At 44.7% G+C, this 25883-nt stretch overlaps 1 protein-coding gene across 2 annotated transcripts in view; it reads right to left on the bottom strand.

The window, feature by feature from the left end:
• LOC147662018 (vitamin D3 hydroxylase-associated protein-like) overlaps nt 1-25883 on the bottom strand; it is a 720315-nt gene that overhangs the window by 84213 nt on the left and 610219 nt on the right. For both annotated transcript variants that reach the window (XM_086951181.1, XM_086951182.1), the window contains 3 exons: nt 25623-25722; nt 24280-24323; nt 13261-13300 (listed from right to left, as the gene is read on the bottom strand). In XM_086951181.1, coding sequence (XP_086807307.1) covers nt 13261-13300; nt 24280-24323; nt 25623-25722 — 184 coding nt within the window. The remainder of the gene's footprint in view (nt 1-13260; nt 13301-24279; nt 24324-25622; nt 25723-25883) is intronic.

Genomic DNA, 25883 nt, shown 5'->3' with positions numbered 1-25883 from the left:
CCCCCGAGTGGATGTACTTCTTGGTGGCTGCGGTTTCTTCTGGAGGAATGACCGGTCATGTGGATAGCATTGGTTCTTTGGATAAGATTGGGAGCTATTTGACGAGGTCTGTCGGGTCTCCTTGAAGGCTGAAGTTGACATATATGGCGGCGACTTTGTTGCTAAAGAATTGAGAGATATTGTTGCTGAGGTTCTGCGAGGGGGTGATCAAGTTGGAGGCGGCCAATGGTAATGTGAAATCTTTGTGGTGTTGGCATTGATGGGGACTGCCATTTTGGTGGTCTTGCCCATTTGGTAGTAGCATTGTAGGGCAGACTTGAACATGCTCCTGTCTGCATTGTCCTGTGTCATCTCCAATTGCACTCCAGCTGTTGGTGTTTCATTAGTCTGAGTTCCTACATGTACCAACTAGCCTAGATCATATTGTATTGCTGTGTTTTAAGGGGGGTAGGAAGTCAGGCAGGTGGTAATTCAAGTTTCGAAATTCTTGGTGGTTTGGGGAAGACTGTTGCTGTGTTTGGGTCAGTGGGTGTTGAAAGGGGTGAAGGACTTGGTTCTTTTGGACCCAGCGGTGCCAGGGCACAACACCTGAAACCTTCGTGGGTAACCTGCTCCGGCGTACAAGTCACAGAGACACGGGACACTTCCTTCGGCGTCAAAGATTCAAGGTTTATTTGCTGCAGGGAACACAGAAGTCACAGGAAGTACATCAAGTGTAGTTCGGGGAGACTGCTTCAAATTGGTTCTGTGGATCGCTCCTTTTATACAGTTTTTACCCATAGGATAACATTGAACACAAAAGTTTACAACCCGGTTCCCACATTTAGCTCCCAGAGGGGTCGCTTTGGTCACTTTGAAACACACAAGGTCCGGAACATAAGTGCGGAAACATTTGGCGGTTCCCAACTGTAAAAACCCATCTTCCCACCATTAGCAAATTCCAATCAGCAGTAAAGTAGATCGAAATAGGAACGAAGACAGGTGCAGAGGAAGACGGAGACAGTGGGGAGATCGGAAAGGGTGTAAAAGGGGAGGTATCGAGAAACACGAGATACAGGCATCAAAGGGACGTGCCTAATGAGATGCACGGCTTGAGACAATAAGTCCGTGCGGCAAGATGAGCCTCGAGCGGCGCCATCTGCCTTACAGCAGCAACCCCCTCATCATAAAGACACTTACAAAGAACATGTGTCTTCCGCAAATATCTTGGGAGTCCCAGGGTCGCGAAGCGGACAGCGTCCGTTCGCTGGCTACTTGAGGGCAAGAGACAAAATGGATGCCGTATCTAAGATGGAACCCGTGGGTACAGATGAAAAGCCCACATAACAAACGAACGGTTTAAGTTAGCACAGCGAAACTGCGCACACTTACTAAACTCGTCATTTGCGGTTCATAGATACCAGACTCAACCATATTCGTGCAAGTCGAAAACACCACTTACAATTGTCACGGAACCTCAGACGCTCCTTTTGCCCTCATGTAGGCAAGCACTAGTCGGAATCATATTCGATATTCATCAGACCATCAAGATGTTGTTGTAGCATAGCTCTGTCCAATCGAGTCCCCTTGGTAACAGATGGTTGTCTCATACACGTTGTAGCACAGAGGCCACATAAGGCAGGACCACACTGCACACAAAGGCAACACGTGAACAGGAACACTATCACAACCCCGATGATCATCAGAATCTTCCAACCCCAAGTCGATATCAGGCCCCAAAACCATCCAAGTAGTGTCCAATCCCCTACATCCACGTGTATGGATTCGGAGATCTTATGCAACTTCGAGATGGCTTGATAGACAGTAGGAGCATTATCTGGAATGAAAATGCAACAGCTCGAATGGATCACTTTACATACCCCACCGCGATCTGCTAAGACGACATCTAAAACCATACGGTTTTGTAACGTCATAAGTCTCTCCGCCTGAAGTTCTGTGGTGATATTACCAAGGGCACTGGCAGTAATATTAGCTGTCGATTCTACCACTCGAGTCAACTGTCTCAGGTTCCTACTATTAACCATAGGTCCCCAAAACGGGAGGAAACCCTTGAAAAAGTCTCCTGCCTCTTGACCGGCAGTATCCTCTTCGCTAATTACGCCTCGTACAACTCTAGTCTTATGATAATCGGCATCTACAGTGAACGTCGGAGGCAACAAATTTGCAATAAAACATGAGCCCATGAAGTCTGCGGGCAACCATGTATATGCACGATCATGACAGATGAAGTATGTACCCTTGGCAGCCAGAAACACAGGGGACGAGAATATTGGCAGAACGTAACTTTCAGTGCAAGCACTTGCTCCAAGTGGGGCGTGCGAACCACGACCCACAAGACAAAGATTACCAGTGTGGGGTACGACCCATATTGGAGGCGAGCTTTTAAGCTGCTTTTCATTAGTGAACATACTATATTCCCCTCTACTTAGGACCCTATAGGCTTGTACCTCCTCTTTAGGGATAAGAAAAGGATCATGGATCTCATCTTCCATATCCTCTATTGCCATTGATAGCAGCCTCTGATACGAAGTAGGACCAGAGTTGGGGGAACGTTGTTCTTGAGTGGGGTGGAAACCCAGTGTGCTTCGAAACATTGTTTGGAATGCTCGAGCTGACCCTTGGGAACTATACGGTAACACCAGATATGGAATTCCCTTACCCGCAGTATGTGGCATCAACCCACACACCCAACAATTAGTAGCGTTAACCACTAACTGATGCTGATGGAGGAGCTGAATAAAGGAATTGTTACGGAATTCTACACGTCTAGCCTGCTCGTGTTCCGGTAACATATGAAAGGAATGGGGAGAAGCAGTGGTGGTAAGATTAGGGTGAGGAGTAGGAGTAGGTGCAGAAGGTAAAAAGTAAGACATAGTGTAATACACCCCACCCGCCAATAATGCAGAAGCAGTCAGAAACAACACAAACAATTGGAATATGAAACATTTGGTACGACTGAGTTGCTGCAGCTTGAATCTGTATGCCTGAGCTCCTTCCAAATCATTCAGCTTCGAAAATGCCATTCCCTACGACCGTCCGCAACGTTTCTTGACGCACTCCGTTCTGTGCAGCAATAGTCAATCCCCAGGAGTTCCTAGGAACCGACGGCCTTTAACCTAGCGTCAAGACCTACTGTCCAGAAGGAAGTACGCGCGCGGCCCTACGGCCTTCAATACACAATATGTATATATATAAGCACAATTTTTCTCAGCTGTGGAAGTAAAAAGATACAAGGAAGGAAGCTTGATATATGTACAAAAAATTTCAATGATACGAATGTTCAAAGTTGATCATGGGAAACGAGGATATTGCAGTTATCAATTTCAGCAAAGCAAAAATATTTTATTTGTCCTTAGTGTGAGATCGCAAAGAATATCGATGTTTCCCGGGACGTGTCTGCTCGTCGAACAAAGGATCCGTTGAAGAAACAGCGTCCTGCTGATCAGTTGATTGTTCTGGTCTTGAGTCTTTTGCTGACAAGTGTTCAACAGTGGCTTTCTGCTGTGCTGAGGGTTCTCCAACAAGCTGTGCGTCGCTGAAAGGCACAAACGCCGGCAATGTTTCTGTTTCTGTTGACGCAATGCCTTTCCTTACCCACGGGTCTGCCGGCAAAGGAATAGGGACTCGCTTACAATGGGTAGCATGTACCCAATTTTTCCGCCCCTCAAGACGAACGGCAGTCCTCGTGGCCAGGAGCACCTGGTAAGGTCCAACAAATCGGGGGTCCAGATTGTTCTTGCGTGAGAAGTTACGGGTAACCACCCAATCCCCAGGCTGGAGCTGGTGGCCTGGACCCTCCGTCTGCGTCGGCAAGGCGTCGTAAACCTGTTGGTGAATTAACCTCAGTTTAGCAGTCAAGTCATGTAAGTAGTCAATCAACATCGGATACTCAAGATCAGAGAACATTCCTGGCCTAGGAACCCCCCACACATTCGCAGGACGGCCGAACACTATTTCATAGGGACTAAGCCCTATTCGGGAGTGTACAGTCGCCCTAGTTGACAGTAATGCTAGAGGCAAAGCGTCAGGCCACGAAAGTCCAGTCGTAGCCTGAATCTTCGCTAGCTTTAGTTTAAGGGTGCCATTGTACCCCTCAACTAATCCAGCTGACTGAGGATGATTGGCGCTGTGGAATTTCTGATTAATTCCAAGGCCCTTACACACACTCTTCATCACACTTCCAACAAACTCACTTCCGTTATCTGACCACACGACTCTAGGCATTCCATACCGAGGAAAGTATTCCTTCAGTAGGATTTTCGCAGTAGACAAAGCAGTATTATCTTTGAGGGGATAGGCCTCAATCCATCGGGAGAATGCGCAAACCACAACCAGAACGTATTTCAGGTTATTGCATCGCTCCATATGGATGAAGTCCAATTGGATCACCTCAAAGGGATACGAAGGAGGAGCAAAACTGCCAGGGGGAGTTGGGGTTCCTTTGCCAGGATTGTACATTATACACACCATACAATTCTTCACCAGACGTTCAGCACATTTCGTAATGCCATCATTCTTCCACACAGCAGCCAACAACTTGCAAATACCTTTCGCGCTAATATGTGCTAACCCGTGTGCCATTGTCACAACGGCCAGCACATACGCATCAGGCAACATCCATCTTTTCTGATCTGACAAATCAATCCAGCAACCATTCACATCCAACTTTCCCGTACTTTCTTTCCACTTCGTCTTTTCAGTATCAGTGGCCTCATTCTGTATTGCTTTCACACTCTCTATAGTATCCTCACACATACTCGATTCTGTAGGCCACCTAACCGAACTCGTCACATACATTCGAGTGCTAAGGTTCCGGGCAGTCTCCTTAGCAATCTCATCTGCAAACGCATTACCACGACCCGCATCATCCGTCACTTTACGATGCGCACTACACTTAACAATCGCAACTTGTGCAGGTAAAGTCAATGCATCCAAAAGATCGTTCACAAGCTGGCCATGCTGGATTTTCGTGCCATGCGACGTCAAGAAACCACGCTCTCGCCACAATCGTCCAAAACTATGCGCTACACCGAAAGCGTACTGGCTATCGGTGTACACATTCACACGTTTCCCTTTTGATAACACACATGCTCTAGTGAGAGCAATCAGCTCTGCAGCTTGGGCAGAATTCTGATTCAATCTTGCAGTCTCAACAACAGTATTCAACGTTACAACAGCATAAGCAGTAGTCACATCGCCATTCGGCAACTTAAAACATGACCCATCCACATACAGAGTGCCATCCGGGTCTTCCAATGGGGTGTTTTTAAGGTCCACTCGACCTTTTGTTTCCTCTTCTGTCCGCAAGTAACAGTCATGTTCTGCTACTTCATCTGACTCTGCACTAATTGGTAACAAAGTTGCCGGATTTAGGACATTACAACGCTTTATCTGAATGTGGCTTGCCAAGAGCGTCAATTCGTACCCAGATAACCTTGCACTCGTCAAGTGCTGAGTTTTCGTTCGATTCAAAAGAGTATCGACTGCATGCGGAACCATCACCGTAAGCATATTATCCATGACCAATCCTGCTGATTGTCGGATGGAGACCGCAGCTGCCGCAGTTGCTCTCAAACAACTCGGCAATGCTCTAGCTACTGGGTCTAAGGTCGAGGAAAAATATGCACATGGACGTTGCTTACCACCAAAAGGTTGCGTTAAGACACTCAAAGCACAACCTTCCCTCTCGTGAACATATAACGTGAACGGCTTACTGTAATCAGGGGTACCTAACACAGGAGCCGAACACAATGAATCACGTAATTCAGAAAAACTTTTCTGACATTCTTCCGTCCATGGTAAAGGAGTTGAAACATCCTTGCACGTAAGAGCCACCAATGGTTTCGCTAGCAATGAAAAATTAGGAATCCACTGCCTGCAGTACGACGTGATACCTAGAAAGGCACGCACATCTCTCTGGGTTTGTGGCACAGCCATTCGCGCAATCGCTGCAATTCTCTCTGGGGTCAATCTCCTTCCCTCCTTTGACAATAAGTGACCTAGATAGGTTACTTCTTGACAACAATATTGGAGTTTAGAAGGTGACACCTTGTGATTTAACTCACAGAGATGTTGCAGCAACGATACCGTAGCAATTTTGCAAATGTCCTGAGTATCAGCAGCCACCAATAAGTCGTCGACGTATTGGATTAAAGCCGCACCAACCGGCAACCTAAACGCATCCAGTTGACCCTTCAAGGCTTGACTGTAAATCGATGGACTTTCACAGTAGCCCTGAGGAGCGCGTTTGAACCGGAAGCTACGTCCACCGAGAGAGAAACCGAAAAGGTCCCTGCTCTCTTCGGCGATCGGGATGCTGAAAAACGCATTTTTCAAATCAATCACCGAAAACCACGAAGCAGTAGCTGGAATCAGAGTCAGTAGCGCCGTGATGTCAGGCACAACAGGGAATTGAGGAACCACAATTTTATTTACCTCCCGTAAATCGATAACAAAACGATAAACAGGCGGTTTGGTAGGATCAGTACGTTTAAGAATGGGCAGTACAGGGCTGTTGCACACGTTTCCCCGAGTCTCCTCAATAACATCTTTCTCGATCAAATCATAGATGATCGCTAACAAAGCGCGTTCACCATCAAGGGAGATACGGTATTGGGGAATACGTGGCAATCGCACATTCGATTTCAACTGAACAACATAAGGGGAGATATCAAGTAGGCCCACGTCATTCGGACCCGTCGCCCACAAAGACGCAGGAAGAGAATTCAATTCCAGTGGAAGCTTATCGAGAGACAAATACATGGGAGAGACTACTCTCTCTCCTAACGTAAGCTTTACACCCGCAGGAGAACAATACAAAGTTGCATACAAACGTTTAAGCAAATCCAGACCCAAAAGATTCTCACCACAACCAGTGGTCAAAATCAACGGAGCTTCGAGCTCACGAGGCCCAATTGTAAGGGGCAAAGGGCGTGAAACTGGATTGCTAACGGGGGCGCCAGAGAATCCAACGGAAACATTTGTTAAGCCAGACAAAGGTGCGCCAGGGAGTTTCGAATGCATGATAGAACTTTTCGCTGCACCAGTGTCCAACAGAAAAGGCTCAACGACGCCCGATGTAGCAACTGCGACGTAAGGCCCTCTCTGATCAACCGGAACTGATACCACTCCCTCTCCTTGTCTTTGGCTGTCCTAGTAATTACTGTCGTCAGTTCCCTGATCGACGTAATAATCGTCTACATTATACTGCGCAGATCGTCCTTGCGACGATCCACGTTGATCGAAACAGTTATTAGAATTTGATGAATGGTCAGAACGGTCGTTCTGAGCACCACGACCTCTACCACGTGATGCGTGCTGTGAACCACCACGGCCCCCTTTAGATGAATTACCGCTATTACGTCCATTTAAAGCAGGACAATCAAATTTAATGTGTCCCTCCTGTCTACAATAAGCACATTGATTGTACCCTAACGAAGATCTTTGGAAAGAGGAATCATTACGCGGCTGCGATCGATTCGATTGCGTCTGCGATCTATTCTGTTGAGGCGCATTCTGATTAGAACGCGGCGGATACGCTTGTTGTAACAACACTTTAGTTTTGAGCTCTTTCGTCTTTTTATCAGCACGGTCATTCTCCTCTTTCTCTCTATTCTCGTAATATTGTGCCGTAGCCAATATCTGAGCTGAAGTAGAAACGGCCCATGCACTTTCTGAATTCCTTAATTTATTGCTCAAATCGGGCAGTAAGTTCGACACAAATTTATCCACAAACAACCGTTGTCCACCCTCAGTACCCATATCCTGTCCACTATGATCAATGAATGCTTCCTCAAACCTCGTAAAGAAGTCTGATACACTCTCATCTTTCTTCTGCTTACAGGCTGACAACTTGTCCCAATTGACCCTCATAGCTGGCATAAGTGTTTTCATTAATGTTATTATTCGCCCAGGAAGAGCAGTAATCAATTGATCGGGTTTAGTAGCAGCCACTTGTCCAGCGTCTGCCGCTGTAATGGCAGCCCAATCACCGCCTAATTCATTTGCGTGATCTTGGTGACGAATCTTGGCCCATACCGGTTGCGGTACGACATTGCCAAACAACATGTCGATATCGGCAAGATTCATTACCGTAGCGTCTACGAGCTGCGATAATTCCTTGTAATACCCAGTAGGATTTTTACGAGGATCGGGCAAAGATTGTTTCACCTGAAGCACTTCCGATCGTTTCCATGGGAGGTGTATCCACACTCTCTCAAAATGTGCCGCTACTGGCTGGGCAGCATTAGTATTATCAGCTGGTATCCAAACCGGCGGAACTTCACGCATAGGATATTGGCCAGACTCGTCTTGTTGCTCAATATCCTCAACGAACAATGCATGAGGAATAGGAGCGGGACGAAGAGATAGTAACCGCTCAATAGCACGTCGGACATTAGTATCTACTATCAGTCCAGTGGCGAACTGAAGTCGAAGTTCAGACAGGGCGGTCAGCACCTCGTCAGGCGCATTGGCCACTATCTGATCATGAAGGAACTTGCACATTTCATCAAACACATATCTCTGGGTTGGTATGTTGAATTGATTAAACGTTTCGAGGACAACACGGGGTGGATTTCTAAGAGGGTTTACCATCCAACCCATCGCCATGTTATATAGCGCAACACGTTCTCTATTACCAGGAAGCTGGCTACGTCTCTGCGGTCCATCAGAACCAGCAGACCCAAAAACAGGTCCGAGCGACTGAAAGAAGTTTGTCGCAAGGGGAGAGTTACGATTACGAGTAGAGGGAGAAGAGTAAGACACAGGACTAACAAGAGAAGGAGTAGAAACAGTAGCAACAACAGGGGTTAACAACACAGGAGCAGTAGCGGGAGCAGGAGTATGTGGAAGCGGAGGAGCAGTAGGAATAGAAATAGACAAAGGAGCAGGAATAGTTGGAAGAGCGGGTGCAGGTTGAGGAACTGGTGGAGGAACAATAGGTGGAAGAACAGGTACGGCAGGGACCACAGGAGCTGCGGTACCCTGTACGTACGGAGGTGGCGACTTCATAAGATAGGACATTAAAGGATCCTCAACTGCCTCTTCCTTCTTATCCGACTCCGTAGGCAAAGCAGGATAGCATTTATCTATGGTCATACGCTGTAGCCTCTCAAACACTTCCTTATCCTTATCCTCCTTGTCACGCTGAAACTGCTCAGCTTTCTTCACTATGGTAGCAACATTATCTCGCTGACTACGTTTATTCTGTCTGATTTCTCTCTGTCGGGCTTCTTTGCGCCACAACCGAAAGGCATCAAACATGGCCGGCCTAGATTTACGTTCGAACAACTTGATTTCCAAATTATCTAAGATCGACGCTTCGAAGCTACCGTGAGGTGGCCAACGAAGATCGCCGTCTTTCTTTGTATATTTTATCCAATAATCGTTAAAAGCAATCGGGCCTAGCCCATCTTTGCTATATAAGTCATAAGTAGGAGTTCCAACCGGAGGTATCGGACACGAGTCCTCCAGCAGGGAATCCGCACCACAAGGTCTAAAACAACTGAACAAAGTACTGCGACCAGGCATCTTGCACACTAGCCGAGTTTCACAAACTTCAAGGGTTACGGGATTTACCAAGTCCCAGCAAGAACAAAACCCTCGGTCTTTGGCGGCTGCAGTCGTCAAACAATACAACAACAAAGTACGCTAGCAAAGTGTCACCGACAAAAACACTCACACAGCGTTCACAACAAAAACACTCGCTAAAGTGTCAACAACCAAGAACTCTGGGAGCGACCCACAAATACTTAACTCAAAGATCGATGGCGTCACCAGGAAGGCCCGTCAATCGTCTCGCTATACCAAGGTCTACGCCAGGCGCCAAAACAGGTCTACAGTCAGGGCAGCAGTCCGTCGCAGCCGTCAGGAGGCGGGAATCTTCGCGGGAAAAGTCTTCGGGCCACTTATTTCGACAACAGGATCGATGAAGCGGGGTGCACCTTCCCTCGGAGATTTCACACGAAGTTCCTCACGATCGTCGGGCTTGGACCGGTACCACTGATGCAGCCCCACGTTGGGCGCCAACTGAAGGACTGGGTTCTTTTGGACCCAGCGGTGCCAGGGCACAACACCTGAAACCTTCGTGGGTAACCTGCTCCGGCGTACAAGTCACAGAGACACGGGACACTTCCTTCGGCGTCAAAGATTCAAGGTTTATTTGCTGCAGGGAACACAGAAGTCACAGGAAGTACATCAAGTGTAGTTCGGGGAGACTGCTTCAAATTGGTTCTGTGGATCGCTCCTTTTATACAGTTTTTACCCATAGGATAACATTGAACACAAAAGTTTACAACCCGGTTCCCACATTTAGCTCCCAGAGGGGTCGCTTTGGTCACTTTGAAACACACAAGGTCCGGAACATAAGTGCGGAAACATTTGGCGGTTCCCAACTGTAAAAACCCATCTTCCCACCATTAGCAAATTCCAATCAGCAGTAAAGTAGATCGAAATAGGAACGAAGACAGGTGCAGAGGAAGACGGAGACAGTGGGGAGATCGGAAAGGGTGTAAAAGGGGAGGTATCGAGAAACACGAGATACAGGCATCAAAGGGACGTGCCTAATGAGATGCACGGCTTGAGACAATAAGTCCGTGCGGCAAGATGAGCCTCGAGCGGCGCCATCTGCCTTACAGCAGCAACCCCCTCATCATAAAGACACTTACAAAGAACATGTGTCTTCCGCAAATATCTTGGGAGTCCCAGGGTCGCGAAGCGGACAGCGTCCGTTCGCTGGCTACTTGAGGGCAAGAGACAAAATGGATGCCGTATCTAAGATGGAACCCGTGGGTACAGATGAAAAGCCCACATAACAAACGAACGGTTTAAGTTAGCACAGCGAAACTGCGCACACTTACTAAACTCGTCATTTGCGGTTCATAGATACCAGACTCAACCATATTCGTGCAAGTCGAAAACACCACTTACAATTGTCACGGAACCTCAGGGGTGCTCCAGTCCTTGTCAGTGATGCTGTTTCAGTTGTGGCAGGCTGTTCTGGCGGTGGCATGTGTGTGTTGGGACGGGTCTGCTGAACTCGATGAGGGCTTGGTGCGTCCAAGACACTGATGTGGGCTCCTCCACTCAGATGTTGTCAAAATTGTTGAAATTGGGTCCAGGAGGTATCTGGCAATTTGAGTACGTCTTTTTACAGTGTGGGTGAGAATCAAGGCATCCAAGATCTTCATTGAGCACTCTTGAGTTTGGGGTCAACGCAGTGTTCACGTGAATGTTCAGGTCTCCAAGTAGGATGTAATTGCTAGTATCGAGGGTGAGTGGCGCAACAAAGTCTGTGACTTGTCGATAAGTTATTTTGTGGTCCCAGTAGCTTGTAGATGAGAGCGCAACTTAGGGTGAAGTTGGCTGTGACGTAGTGCTTGAACGACCGGTGTTGCATGTTGGAGGATAATGTGTCTGTGTATGTGGTGCAGCTGAGAGTTTTCTTGTGGATAATGGCGATTCCGCCTTGGGGCTTGTGACGTCTGTCTTACCTGGAAATCTTGCAGTGAGGGGAGATGGCTGTTGCGATGTCAGATGCTGATGTGAGGTTCAGCCAGGGGAATTGTTGTGCAGCAGGTCTCAGATCTCTGTTGTGTGGTTGGTAAGTGAGCAAGTTTTGATGAGCATGTATGCGAGTGTGCAGTGTTGTGTAGGTGGTTGCAGGACTGTGTGTGTGTGAGAGTTTGGTGTTAGGTGCTGTCATTGTGGTGAGAGTTCGGTGATGTTAAGTGGATGAAAACTTGCAGGAACATGCTCCTTTAGTGCTGTATCGAGCAACGTCCGGAGATGCGAGTGCGGATGGTCCAAGGATTGTAGTGGCGGGAGGCAAGGATAAGGGTTCCCGATACTGGGTGCATTCCAGGTGCGGACGGGCACAGAGTGGCTTGCCATTGGTGAGCCTTCAGCATGACTGTGACACCCCCTCTGCAAACATCTGCTGCGCGTCCACTCAGTGGAAGCCATTAAATAGTTCATGGATTAGGGGGGAGTAATGATGTCACTTCCTTTACGGATGGATGCTGGAAATACATTGATGTCACTTCCTGTGTATATGGATGATCGGAACTCCAGTGATATCACCTCCTTTGCAGACGGATAATGAAAATGGTAACAAAATTAAAAACATTCCCTCTCAGAAAACGAAACCACCTGGCTCAAGCAGCTAGTGTGGGTGCCATTGGTTAGTGCCATCCCCCAGGAACAGAATGCTTTTCATGACTTCTGTTGAACAATAGTTAATTCAATAGCCCTCCTTTTGATAGTTAAAAATATGTTAAGTTAAAAAAAAAAATGTTATTTGGCGTATAAAGATTTCTCAAACACCTTTGATAGAGTTGATTGGAGGATACTCTTGCTCAAACTACATAATTGGGGGGTTGCAAACTATTTCCCTACATTACTAGTTTAGTTACAGAATAATAACAGGATTAAAATTGTAATGAAGTCCCCTAAAAGTTGTTCAAAATTGATCAAAGTAGAAAATGGATTGAAGGGGCAATGTCCTTATGCCAGTATAGTTGATTTGCCAAACATTTCCACTTATGTATCCACCATGAGCTGAATGGCTTTTATATGTTTGCAGGTCAGGTAAGATTAAATAAAAAATAAAGTGCAGAAAAGTAATTCAAGACATTTTTCAAGGCTCACATAGCAGATAAATGTAGCTTGATTTTATAAGAATGAATGCTGGAAAATTTCAACAGCTGTGATAGCTAGGGATGATTGTTTTCATCAAATTTACATTGGAAATCTCATGGGCAAACAACAACAGTCCTGGTAACACATTATAAAATATCTCTTTTTTTGTTTTAGAAAGCATAAAAATAGAGGCACTTAAAACTTCATACAAATTTAATATCCTGATGTATGTGGTGCTGTCTGTTTACGACTTCAATTGGCAAAGCCGGCGGCGGCTCCTCCAGCAGAAACATCATTGTTCACATGAATTTACACAGAACAGGCAGACCCTTATTTTGGTGGACAGGGTATTTATTCAACTATGCTTGTGATGGAGTACCCTGCTGCCAAACTCTAAAAAACTCTTAAAGTCTTTATGGAAGTGCCACGTTTCTTGAGACTCAATGACAGTTATTATCACAAATTCATAGGGGCATTCTCCACTCAAAAACACTCAGCATTTGCCCACTTGTTCTTTCAGAGGGAATATTAAGTTTAACAACGAACACAGACATTAATTGTATTTCAAACCAATAATATTGGGAACAAATGAGCTAGCAGTAGAGTCATGAAAATTCCTACCTCTCGTATTTTCTGGTGTGCCCATAGATCTTTTACAGACCTAAAATTTTGTGAAAGAGATTTGTAAATATTATGCAAAAACATGGTCGGCAAGTGATTATCAACTATGTATAGCATTGTGTAAGCTGAAGATCACAGTTACATAGCATTCACACCAAGAAGAGTTCAATACTTCTATTCTATTAGGACTTTGACTCCTTAATAAAAACAGGGGGTCATGATCTTCACGAAGAAGAGCGGTAAGCCAACCTGTTGGTTTAAATTCAGTGAATTCAATTAAAATGAAATAAACACCAGCAGCAAAAGCCATCAGGAATAGATGGCCATAGGACATCTAAATGTAAAAAGCAGTCACAACTTTGTCTTGTTTAGCACCTTGCAGAACAGCAGTTTCGTGTTACACTCCAATAAGTTCCTTCGGCATTCTTCGTTCTATAGACAACTCTCTGTACAGAGATTCAAGTCTGCTGCCACAAGCGTTGACCCAAGTTAAAGAATTTTGCTTCACAGTTTTGACTAACAAAGATAATTAATGTTTGCAAGTGCACCTAATCCATTTTGCATGTCTATTAAGAGTCAGGCTAAACTAAACAGTGTATGTACCAGCTGTGCATCTTATGTCAGGCTACATTAGGCAGTGTGTTCACCAGCATTCACTTACTAACAGGATATGCAAGAACCAGCAGTGCACCTCTTGCCAGGCTACCCTAGGCTGTTTATGCACCAGCTGTGAATCTCTTGCCAGCATACAATAGGCTGTATATGTATCAGCTGTGGACCTCATGCCAGAATACACTAGGCAGCGTGTACACCACCTTTGCTCCCCCTTTTAGGCTATGCTAGCACCAGCTATGCACCGCTTGCCAGACTACACTAGGCTGTGTGTGCACCAACTGTGCACCTCTTGCCAGGCTACACCAGGCTGTGTGTGTACTAACTGTGTATCTCTTGCCAGCATACACTAGGCTGTATATATACCAGCTATAAATCTCTTGCCAGACTACACAAGGTTGTGCGTGCATCTATTGTTCACTTTTTTGCCAGACTACACTAGGCTTTGTGTGCACTAGCTGTGGACCTCATGCCAGAATACACTAGGTTGTGTGCGCACCAGCTGGGCACTTCTTCCCAGACTACACTAGGCTGTATGTGCACCTGCTGGGCATCTATTGCCAGACTACACTACGCTGTGTGTGCACCACCTGTTCACCTTCTAATAGGCTTTGCAAGCGTCAGCTGTGCACCGCTTGCATTTTTCCAGTTGCTTTTGTACTTACTAATTTGAGTAATTCCTAGGTGTCAACATAACAAAACCTCCTGGACACTTGCTAGTTCATCTATCCTTACGTGCTATAGACGTAATTAACTATTTTTAAAGACAGTAGTCCCTAGACAAGGATTAATAAGAGCAAACAATAAATCAGTACGATATTTTACAGCTGTCCAGATGGACAGGTGTTTTTAATATATAGTTGCTTAAATATACACAAAATTCAGCACGAAACAATTAAAGTGGGATACAAGCCTGTATCCAACTTATTGGGAAGGGAGTACAAGATGAAACAAAAAGTCTCAGGTAGAGTAAATTGTTTGTATGAAACACATTTTGGTAGGACAAACAAATTATAGTGGAGACACCATTACACATAATAAGTTTTAAACAAAGAGGTGTGAATATGTACAAGTATATTGCATTTCTATCCTTACAAAAGATATAGGATCATCATCAGGACATTAACAGTGGTATGCCAGTATACATTTTGCCTGTAATAAATAAAACAGTCGGAGGGAATAAAGGATGAAAAAAGAAAAAGAGACATATGAAAGTTAGCTCGGGCAGAAAACAATTTGAAAACAACTTGGGCGCTGGTGAGGGCAGTGTATGTCCGACTAACATAAGAGGGTCACACGTGAGTACAATGATACCGGAGAAGTGAGCAGAACTTATACAATTGCTAAGCAAGAGTAAAAGAATTACACAATAATGAGCAATGTGTGCTAACAAGCATAGTCATCCACGTGGGGTGATAGAATGTGCAATAGGGTAGAGAGCTTGGTGAGTGGTGAATAACCTGTAAAATTAGCGGAGGGCCAGTCAAGCGCCGGTGTTGAAAGCAAAATGGGTGTGGAATTCCGTAAGAGAAACAAGGAATAATTTAAAAAGTGGCAAACGCATGCACTGATGAGGAGCTTGTAAAAACAGTGGCAGCGGGTAGAGTGCTTGAGGGCAGCGAGCGAAAGATAGTCAAAGTTATACCTAGATTCAGGTCAGAGTGACTTGGAGGAGGTTTGTTCCAGGCGAAGACCGACTAAAAGTCCAGGCCAAGTACAAGGAGAGTAAAGGATGCAGACATCCGCGTCCACGGTCTGTGCAGTTGATGCTGCTTCAGAGTCGACCTACATGAAAAATGAAAAGTGATGTGGATCTAAGAGAAGATCGTAGAGATTGGCAGGGTGCCGAAGGAGGAAAGGATCTTACCTAATAAAGGCTGTAACTGCTTAAAGGAGGCATTTGAAATGTTTGCATCATGGAGCAGTCTCGAAATCAGAGTGACCTAAATGAAGGAGAGTGTCCAATTAAGAAGGGTGAGATAAAGGTGGGACAGTACCGCTTGCAGGCGCAACAAGGCTTACCTATTTCAGTGGGCTGCTGTATATCAGGGACGGAAAGCCAGTATTAGTTTAGTGGAGAAAATAGAACAGTGAGACTGGTGGAGTGGAGCTGTGGTCTATTGGAGAAATAGATGAATTTGGAACATCTGGTTCTTACCATCAGGCTCATATGTCAAAAAGATTTCAAGTGTGTGCCCTTAAAAAGATCCAGTAAAAGATGCATTCCCGAGCTTTCCCAGGAGCACTCAGCCAGCCTGTCCTTTAGGCAAACAGTTCCCTAGCACTTCCTTCATGAAACATAGCATGTAAACAGCTCCAGTCCTAAAGGAGAAATGGGTTGTGGAGCCTTTGCAAAGTCATGAAGGTGATGACCGACCGTGATGACTTACACCTCTGGAGATCTAGGCTTTAGTCCCAGCTTCACCAGATGATTCATGTATGTGTCTAGGAAAACCATGTTAGCTGGATGGAACACAAATTATTAGTATGTGTGATGAAAAACTGTAGAAAGAAAATGTGTTGAGAGTGTGTCTGCTATTGTCTATATTAATTACAATTTTTGTATTTATCTAATATGGTATTTAGAGCTTGTACCTAGCTACAAAACCTATCAAACTAGCTTACCATATGGAGCTCTTTACAGCAGAATTGTAACAAAGTTTCAGACTCCAACTCTAAACTCACAGTAAAATCTTCAAAATGCAAAGTGGAGGGATAGGGAGGAAATCCCCATCTCTTGGTCGATGGATGAAGGTGAATATTTAGGTTCTTTGCTGAAAAAATTGCAGATTTTAGTTAATGCCAATGTTTTCAAAGAGCTAGTTCCACAGTCTGCGCCCTGGCCTGGTTTATGGTTGCTTACTTCTGTCTTTGTAATTTCAAGTAGGAGTAGAGATTTACCTCTTGTCGTTGTACAACACCTTGGGTTTTCAGTTTGTCTTTTAAGTATGATGGAAGTCTGGAATGGATAGCTATATGTGTTGCACATGCTGTTTTGAAATTGATGTGTTCCTCTAATGTTAGCCATTAGAATTGTGTTAGGATGGGGTGATATGGTTGTATTTTTTTCATAGAGGAGACCAGGCGTGCTGTTGTTGCATGAAGGATGGCCTTCATAGGTGGTGGTATGGATTTGAAAGTTCTGCTATCGGAGCATTTTTTCCATCAAAGTAGGGAAACACCTTGGCTTTCCCAACTATGATTACTGTCCTGAGGTCTGTGAAAATGAGGGGTGATTTGAAATGTATGGCAAGACCAGGAGGCTATTATTATGCAATTGCCACTACTCACAGCAGCGCCTGTAAAGAATTTAAAACACAGTCAGAATTTCAACACAATAAAAGTACAGAATCCCCAACCATCTTACGTCTTTGTTGCTGCTGCTCCCTGCAGACAAGTACTGCTTGAATGAGAATAGCTCTGAGTGGTTAACTGATGGTTTATGAAGAGTAATCAGTAATTGATTAGGAGCAGAGGTCGAATGTGAATCTAATGAGCGTATGGCTGCTTGAATTACTGCTAGTTTATTTGTTAGTAGCCAGTTTTGATAGTTGCTATTGTGAGAAAGCTTCCCTTAGTTTTAAAAGAGGCATTTCCTAGAAAAGAATATAATATAACAACTTTTAATACGGGAGGATTCTTGCGTAATTTAGCTTTATTAAGTTACTGATAGTTAGAGCTGTTGGCTCATAGTTGCCCGAGTGCTGTTTTGCAGCATGAGCACACCATAAGGCATGTGGGCACCATTTAGAGTATGCTCCTTTTGTGAAGCGACCTCGTCAGGAGCCTCGCATACTTTAAATTGGAAGGGTGCTATTCACTCTCTCTTAAGGTGGGTATGGCTCACGCAAGGAGCGATGGCTTCTTATTGCTTAATGGAAATGATTAAAGGTCTCATTTTAATGGGTTGGGAAAAGCAGATTGGACTACATTGAGGAAACGGCTTAACAGGTTGGGAAGCAGTGTGTGCCTATTACTAGAATCCGCTGAGGAGAATATTTTGAATCATCGATTGTGCTGTTGGTTAGTGACAGTCATTTTGTGGGGAATTTGAAAGTGGGGGCATTTTGAGGATATTGGGCATTATGTTGTTTCCTTTGTATTGTTGGATATAATTAGATAATTTGAGAATAAGTGAGAACAGGATCAAGTTAAGGGAGGATGCAGTTTGGGAGGACACATTTCAAAATGTGACTGATAAAATTACTCCAGAAATAGGTAGTAGGATGGAAAGGAAAATAGAAGTTTTGCTCCTGGCTAAAGATTAGCAGCTAGATTCATCAAAGGCCCGTTTTGCGAGTCAGTAATAGCGATTATTAAGGAATCGCTATTACAGACTCGCAAAACGGGATTCATGTACAAATCACAATTTATTTTGCGATTCCTACAGCTTCCTTATTTGCGATTAGCTAATTGCTAATCGCAAATAAGGAATAACTCCCCATTCATTCCTATGGGACCAAAGGCCCATAGGAATGAATGGGAAGACATATCAATGTGCGAATCGCTATTAGCGATTCGCATTTTGAAATTGCGATTTCAAGGGCGCAGGGGTGTCCAAAGGACACTCTGTTGCACCCCTAAAATGACATTGGACGCTGGTGTTACGCACACACATGTCCTAAGGACATGTGTGTGTGTAACATACAACTTAAAAAAATGCACTTAAGTGCATTTTTCTAAGTTTCCGCTATTTACCACGAGGTTTGACTTCGCAGTAAATAGCGGCCCAAAATTGTGAATTCGCATTTTTTAAATGTATCATGAATTGCATTTAAGGAATCTCAAATAGAGATTCCTTAAATGCAATTGCTCGCAAATTTGCGATTTCTATAATAGCGATTTTTGTATTTGGGATGATGAATCCCAAATGTAAAAATTGCGCTCGCAAAGGGCCAGATTTTCAGAATCTGGCCCTTTGCGAGCCGATTTTCGTTTCATGAATCTGGCCGTAGGTTCTGAAGAGGGGGAATATTAGTCTGGTGGAGAGGCTTCTTCTCAAGAGAGAAAAAGAGGAAGGGTCTCATTGAAGTTAATATCACACAACTAAAGAAAAGGAAATCTGCAGACCAAGATCACGGATGTTGTGACCTCTCGAATCATGGCAATGTTGAGGACACACATGGACGGCAGGAAAAGAAAGGTACATTTTAATAAAGGGACATAATCATACAGTAATTCGGTGTGATGAGTCCTTAGGCAGTGTTACGGTTGAATTAAGTTGGTCTTCAGATTTTGCAGGACTGTTGGAGTATCCCACGAACAGAACCCAAAGTGGGTGCAAAGGACATTCATATGGAGGCTTTGACTAACCCTTTATCGGGCTATATGTTTGATCATTTGTTGATTAAGCACTCACTTGCTCCGGAGTGGTCTCCTGCTGCTCATGTCACAGATTATGTTGTGACCTGGTTAAGGCAACAAATCCTCAAGGAAGTAAGAATGAAATTGAGTTCTGAATGTCTAAGATTTAGCTAACCAAGTAAAGTGACTGTGACACCCAAGTTAGATAAACAAATGTTGGCATTATAGGGAAAGGTGGATGTGATCGATGGTAGGGATTAGATAAAGGTTTGAGATTGTGTCAAGACATACTGCTTGATGTTCCTGGACCTTTAAGGAAGATTTTTGACATGGCAGTGGAAACCAATGTAAATAAGACATTGTTGGATGTGGATGCATTAAGTCCAGATTTGTCAAAGTTGGTGGACACAGTGGTTCAGGAATTGGTGGAGAAAGATACCTTTGTGAAAGTGTTTCAGAAATTGCAAGGGTTTGTAAACAATATTTTTCTTGTGGATAAGAAGGACAAGAGAATGTGAGTGATAAATTTGAGGCATCCAAACAACTCGGTGGTTTATCACCATTTCAAAATGGAAGGCATGCGTATGTTACGGGACATTTTACAGACAGGAGATTGGCTGAATTGGTTGGATTTAAAGCATGCTTATTTTACAATTCCAATTTGGCAACCTCTGCAGAGTTTCTTGAAGTTCAGGTGAGGCAGAGAGATGTGGAAGTTTCATTGCCTACCTTTTGGTCTTTCATCGGCCATGTGGCGAATTTCAGGAGGGTGTGGGAGATGCCAGGATTTTCACAGTGGGCTACATTGCTTATTAAGGAATCCTGGGCACCAGGTAAGTGAAATATGTAGAGCAAAAGGGGGTTTCTGGTGTTTGGCAACAGATTTTGATCCTGTTTCAGTGGGTGTCGCAGAAAAAGTTAATGATTTAGCAAAAATGTTTGAGGGAGGATTGGCTTAGACATCAATTAATGTTCATGGATCAGCGATTTCTGAGAGGCATGCTTCATTTAATGGTTTAACAGTAGGCAGGGATGATTTAGTAAAAACATTAATGAGAAGCATCAGAATCATGAAACAGACAGTTTCCAGGTATAATTCGGCTTGGGATGTTTCTAAAGTTTTGATTTTTTTGGAGAGTTGGGGTTCGAACAGAGGATTACGTTTAGAGAATATTACCCAGAAATTTACAAGATTATTATGTTTGATTTTGTTTAGGAGAGTATCCGATGTTCAGGCCCTTCATGTTTCGAGCAGGATATTTTAACATGAATGAGTGTGTTTTTATTTAAACAAAAGGATGAACACTTGTTCAGTTTCAATATGTTATGCTTTTTAATAGTGTGAGCATTTAAGTGTAGTTTGTTGTGTTTAACGATTATGAGGAGAGAAAATCAGGTGTCCGGCAAATGGGAGTGAAACAGTTGGTTATTTCTTTTTAAAACCAGTATAAAGCTTGCAAGATGGGTGAAAGATGTAATAAAGAGAGGTGGTGTGGAGTTTATTAGGTGCCCATTCTGTGAGAGGTGCTGCTTCTTCTAAGGCCAAAATGATGGGTGGTTCATTGCAGGACATTTTGAGGTGTGCTGATTAGTGAAATGATGTGGTTTAAGGAAGGTTTTATTTTAAACCTGTGGGTTGGGGTTCAAGTTTGGCCACTGATGGAGATGGCCTCCTGATTCTGAAGCTCCGCTGTGTTGGGAGGCCTCAGAGAGAGATGCACCAATATCCAGCAACCTCTGGCTGCCATAATACCTGAGGGGACTCCGGAACCTACAGTGAACCTCTGGGGATGAACTTGAGCCCGGAAGCTGAGCCCCCATGGCTAGGAGGGAGAGCAGACCAAAGCGGCCTAGCTTCAGCAGATTCGATCTAACTTGAGGCTGGCAGAGACTGCAGTTTCATGTAACTCTGGGCCATTGGTCTGCGCTTCACCTATTGCAACTTCTCGTCCCCCATGGTCATCTCAGGGGGACTGGTAGTGCATACAACCCACAGCCCCACGAAGCAGCACATAAAGGAGTGGGGTTTCTCAATGAAACAGGACACCTGATCTGCAGTGCGCATGGCACCGGTTTTGTGCTGTGGCCAGGCACAAGAATTTTGGAGAGGCTAGAGGCACACATAGGCCATTGCGCTCTGCCTATACCGAATCAGAGCACAAGAGGGAAAGCGACTCCCCCAGACACTGGCCCCAAGTAACATTAAGTATATGGCCTGCCCTGCCCTATGGGCTGCAAAGCACTGGTGCTACGCTGCGGCCGTCTGCAGCCCTCCTGAGTAAGGGCTGTGTCTTCAAAAGCAGTGAGTTGCAGCGCCAGGGGACCACCGGGGTGGATGTCTTGGATATCGTGACCTGCTGCCCTATGCAGCCTGCTGCCTCTTGCGACACAGAGGGCCCACATGCTACATCCTATGCAGGGCACTTTGGGATCCTTTGGAGAGGCCTCTGAGTGATCTCTGGTGATGGGTCTGGTCCTCTTCTCAGAGCACAATGGCTGTGCTTGGGAGGCTGCCACTTACGTGTCCTTTTCTCAATGAGGATTTTTTATGCCACCCCACCGTCACTGCAGCCCTACCTTCATTCTGCCTCCATCTTGTCTACTGTGAACACCTAAGCCTCTGGGGTCACTGGGCCTCATGCTAACCTCTTAAATAGATCTACTGAATTGAGAAGCCCTGCGCTTTGGCCAGGGACTAATTCCCCACTGATGCTAGGAACCTCTGCGACGACGGACACTTTGCTGTGAGACTAGCGAGATCAGGCTTGCCCAGTACATCTTATGGGGTGGGGGTGCCAAGGAGCGACCAATGGTAGGCCTCGCAACAGATGAGGCCCCAAGCCAATGAGCCCCGTTTTTACTTTCTCAAGGGCGTGTGCTCCATGATGGGATCACCTGAGGGCCTCCAATGCTGCCCTGCTTCAGTGCCCTCGCCCAGATTTAGCAAGCTGGGACTTTCTCTGGACAGCCATCCCATTCTTTCTTGCCTTTCCCTTGGAGTTGTTGCCCATCCTCCCTGCAGCATGCTACCCAAACTCCTGGATCGTTAGTGAATTGGTCACCAGACATTGCCCAATGCAGGTGTCTGCTCCATCTACGATGGCCTCAGGAAAGCAAACTAGAAGCTGCTTTTCACAGAGGGGGTTTCTCAGTGCAAATCGCAACCCCACCCCCTCCCATCGGGCTCCTTGGAGGCCACAATGGACCTAATCCCCAAAACAATATTGCAGGTGGGGCACAGGTTAGAGGCCCTGAACATGAAGATGACTGACCTCACCACAGAGTCTTAATCCATACGGAGATCTTCAGTTTCCACAACAAGGTGGAGGGTCTGGACAATCGTCTATCCTCCCTGGGATATTGAGTCCAGCTCATTCCAAACAGGGAGCAGGAGCTTAGAGCCCTGAGATCGTTGACTTCAAGGACCGCAGTCAGAAGGACAATGTCCACTTCTTCAGCATTGCGGAGAAGGCAGAGGGCACAGATATTAAGGGTTTTCTCTGTGATTTCCTGACCACCCTCCCTGGAATCACCTTCTTGCCCCTGCTGTAAATGCAGAGGGCTCACAGAATACACCAACATAGGCCCCTGGCACCAACCGGTCTGAGGCCCAACATGAGCAGACACAACAGATCGTTACAGTGGCAAGAGCAGGGACTCGGGCCTTATGACTTCAAAGACCACAAGATTCAAATTGCGACATATTTCACCAAGGAGACAAATGACAGTTGGAGGGCTTTTATCTCCCACTGGGCGAAACGCAAGTGGGACATCAAATTCAGCCTTTTTGAGCTGACGTACATGTGGGTCACCATGGACGGCAGAGTATGGAGAAAGGTATTGTAAGTCAGAGATAAAAGTGGGTGGGATCAGAAGTAAATGACATTCGGCTCGTGCACAAAGCAACATAATTGTGCATCCGGCCTGAAGGAGAACTACCTGTAAATTCTTACACCCATACCTTAAGCACTTTCCTGGTGTTTGATGGGGCTTTGCAGCACCTTCCACCTCAAGCATCCTCTGCTGCAACTTACCTACCTTTTCTTGGAGAAATTGGTAGTTTTGATAAGCTGGTGGGGGGATGCAGCCAAGAGATCAAGGTGAGTTACGGGGTTGAGAAGTTGAAGAGCTTGCCTGATCTATGATAGAGCTTTTGGGGTTTAGACACATTACAAATAACTTTGGTGTTAGAGGTGTGATATATGATGTACAGAGTGAGACCAACATGCTGGCATCTCCAAATATAGGAAACATGTCCTGTCAACATATTCGCTGATGTATTAACACCCTCTATTAGTGGAAATGTTCTGGTGTGTTGAATACACACTATCTGTTTGTAAATCTCCTGCTGACAGAGCTTCAGTGCATCGCTCACTGGAACCTTTCTGCAGTCCTACCAGTGGGGATATGTGCAGAAAGTGGTTTCTGCATGAAGAAAACATGTTTTCTCTTTGGATGAATAAAATGTGTACATTAGCATTTGTATTTGCAAAATATGGAATACTGTGCACACAATTCCATATTAGGAAAAATATAATACTTGAAAAAGTTGCATGACTTGCACAGGAATACATCTGGAAACCTGTGACTGTCACAGCTTTACAGCTGTAGTTCTGTCAAGGTTTGGGGACTGGAATAAAGTGTTAAACTGTTCTCAAGGAGAGGTGTAGATCTCTGAAAGTATTGTACCTTTTTTGTGAATTGAGACAATATATGTTTTTAAGCCCTGAATCTGTTTTTTTTTTTTATCTGAGCTTAAAGTTCCACCGGTTTCATTCAACATGTTGACCAATGCTTTGGTGTAGATCTCTGAAAGTATTGTACCTGAGACAATATATGTTTTTAAGCCCTGAATCTGTTTTTTTTTTATCTGAGCTTAAAAGTTCCACCGGTTTCATTCAACATGTTGACCAATGCTTTAAGTTCATAATTTAATCTTATGCTAGGACAGCAACCTTAAGGGTCCAAGCCTTAGAAGGTGGATGGTGAGACACAAAATTACAGATTTGATAAGTTAACAAACAGCATGAGGTACACATATACAACTATTTGCAATATTGATATGATCAAACCACAAATGGTTGTAAAATTCTCTATTCTTACCTTGCTTCGCACAGTGCATTCAAATCGCTGGCCAGGCGAGGACTCTGAAAAAACATAATTTAATGAAAAATTGATTCGGATATTGAGAATTAGAAGCTGGTGCTAGGGACACCCAGATACACCGGGAACAGGGGCTGGGGGAAGGGGGAGAAATCTGATTGCAAATACTCGAATACTCGGCTAATAATCTCCAGGCTCAACAGGAATGAAACAGATTTCAGACAAATCTCATGCAAAAATCCTACGTATTCTAAAAAGGCACATTTTACATAAAACCTCACTTTTGCAAAGATGAGGTACCTCGCCTCATTCACTTGAACAAAAATGTTCACTTTTCTTTCAGCAGGACAGTGCACCTGGCTGTGTCAATTGCCCCAGCCGGGAACACTGTCCTGCAGAAAGAAAAGTGAACATCTTTGGTGAGGTGAATGAGGCTAGTGTCACCTCATCTTTGAAAGGGTGAGATTTTATATCATCTGATAAGCTGACAGCTGCGGCCTGTGGAGGGAGTTGCGGTGGGGCAGAGAGGCGGCACTGGGGAGGGGCAGGGTGGGGGATGCTAAAAATCGGCATATGGATAATTGGAGGTAAGTAAACAATTTAATGTGAATGCGATGCAGCACGCGCTACGAAATTCGTTTTATTAATTACATTGTTTACTTACCTCCAAATATCCATATGCCGGTTTTTAGCACCCCCACTCTTCCCCTCCCCCTCCCCGCCTCTCGGCCCCACCGCAACTCCCTCCACGGGCCGCGGCTGTAAGCTGACATATAGAACATCTATGTGATCCAGAACAGAGGGATAATCAAATCAGAGGAGCAGTAGAGAACAGGTTCTTCGCTTTGAAAAATGACAAACTCCTGCTGTAGCAATACTCAATTTAACACATCATAAAATATTTAAATTCTGAGACGTCCAATGACACACCGAATAGCCATTAAGGATCGATTTGACCTGGAAAAAGAACTAACATGCATTTAACTTTTCAATGATATGAGTATTATAATTCTCCATTACTTTTCTGTATGTGTCTTATTAAAAATTCTACCTCCTCCCACAAAAATCACAAGTTTCTTCAAATTTAACATTTATTAAATGGTTACTAATATAATAGTTCAATTACACCTGATATGCAAGTTCTTCGGGATAAGGTGCATATTTGGGGAGGTAGGAAGGTGGGCCCAAGCCTTCTTTCGTATTATCTCCACATCCTTGGGCCACACTATCAGGTTTCTATGCAGAAAGCGGGCATAAGGATTAAATGCCCAACGAAAAACTGGTTGATTGAAACCTCAAACATGTGTGTCCGTATTCCGGGAATATGCACAAATGAATCTTACCCATGGTTTCAAAAGGGTGGCCATTATTTTCTTCATGAAAAATGGCATTTTTAATGTATCGACTACTTCCTGTAGATGTTGGTCAACAAGGTTTCCTTTGCTATAAAGAATGAAAACAAGATTGTGAAAGTATTCTGGTTTGCTCTTTGATCTGATGAGAACATTGTAGTAGTACAATGCATGCAAAAACAAAGCTAGTCAGTCATGTTTCCCACCATAGATGCAACTCTACATGCATGCAAGCTTTGCTGCTTAATAAAA

The sequence above is a fragment of the Lissotriton vulgaris genome, unplaced genomic scaffold (assembly GCF_964263255.1).
Source record: "Lissotriton vulgaris unplaced genomic scaffold, aLisVul1.2 SCAFFOLD_770, whole genome shotgun sequence".
Lineage (NCBI taxonomy): Eukaryota > Metazoa > Chordata > Amphibia > Caudata > Salamandridae > Lissotriton > Lissotriton vulgaris.
Note: the sequence above shows the minus strand (reverse complement) of the source record. Positions and strands in the feature narration are given on the sequence as shown.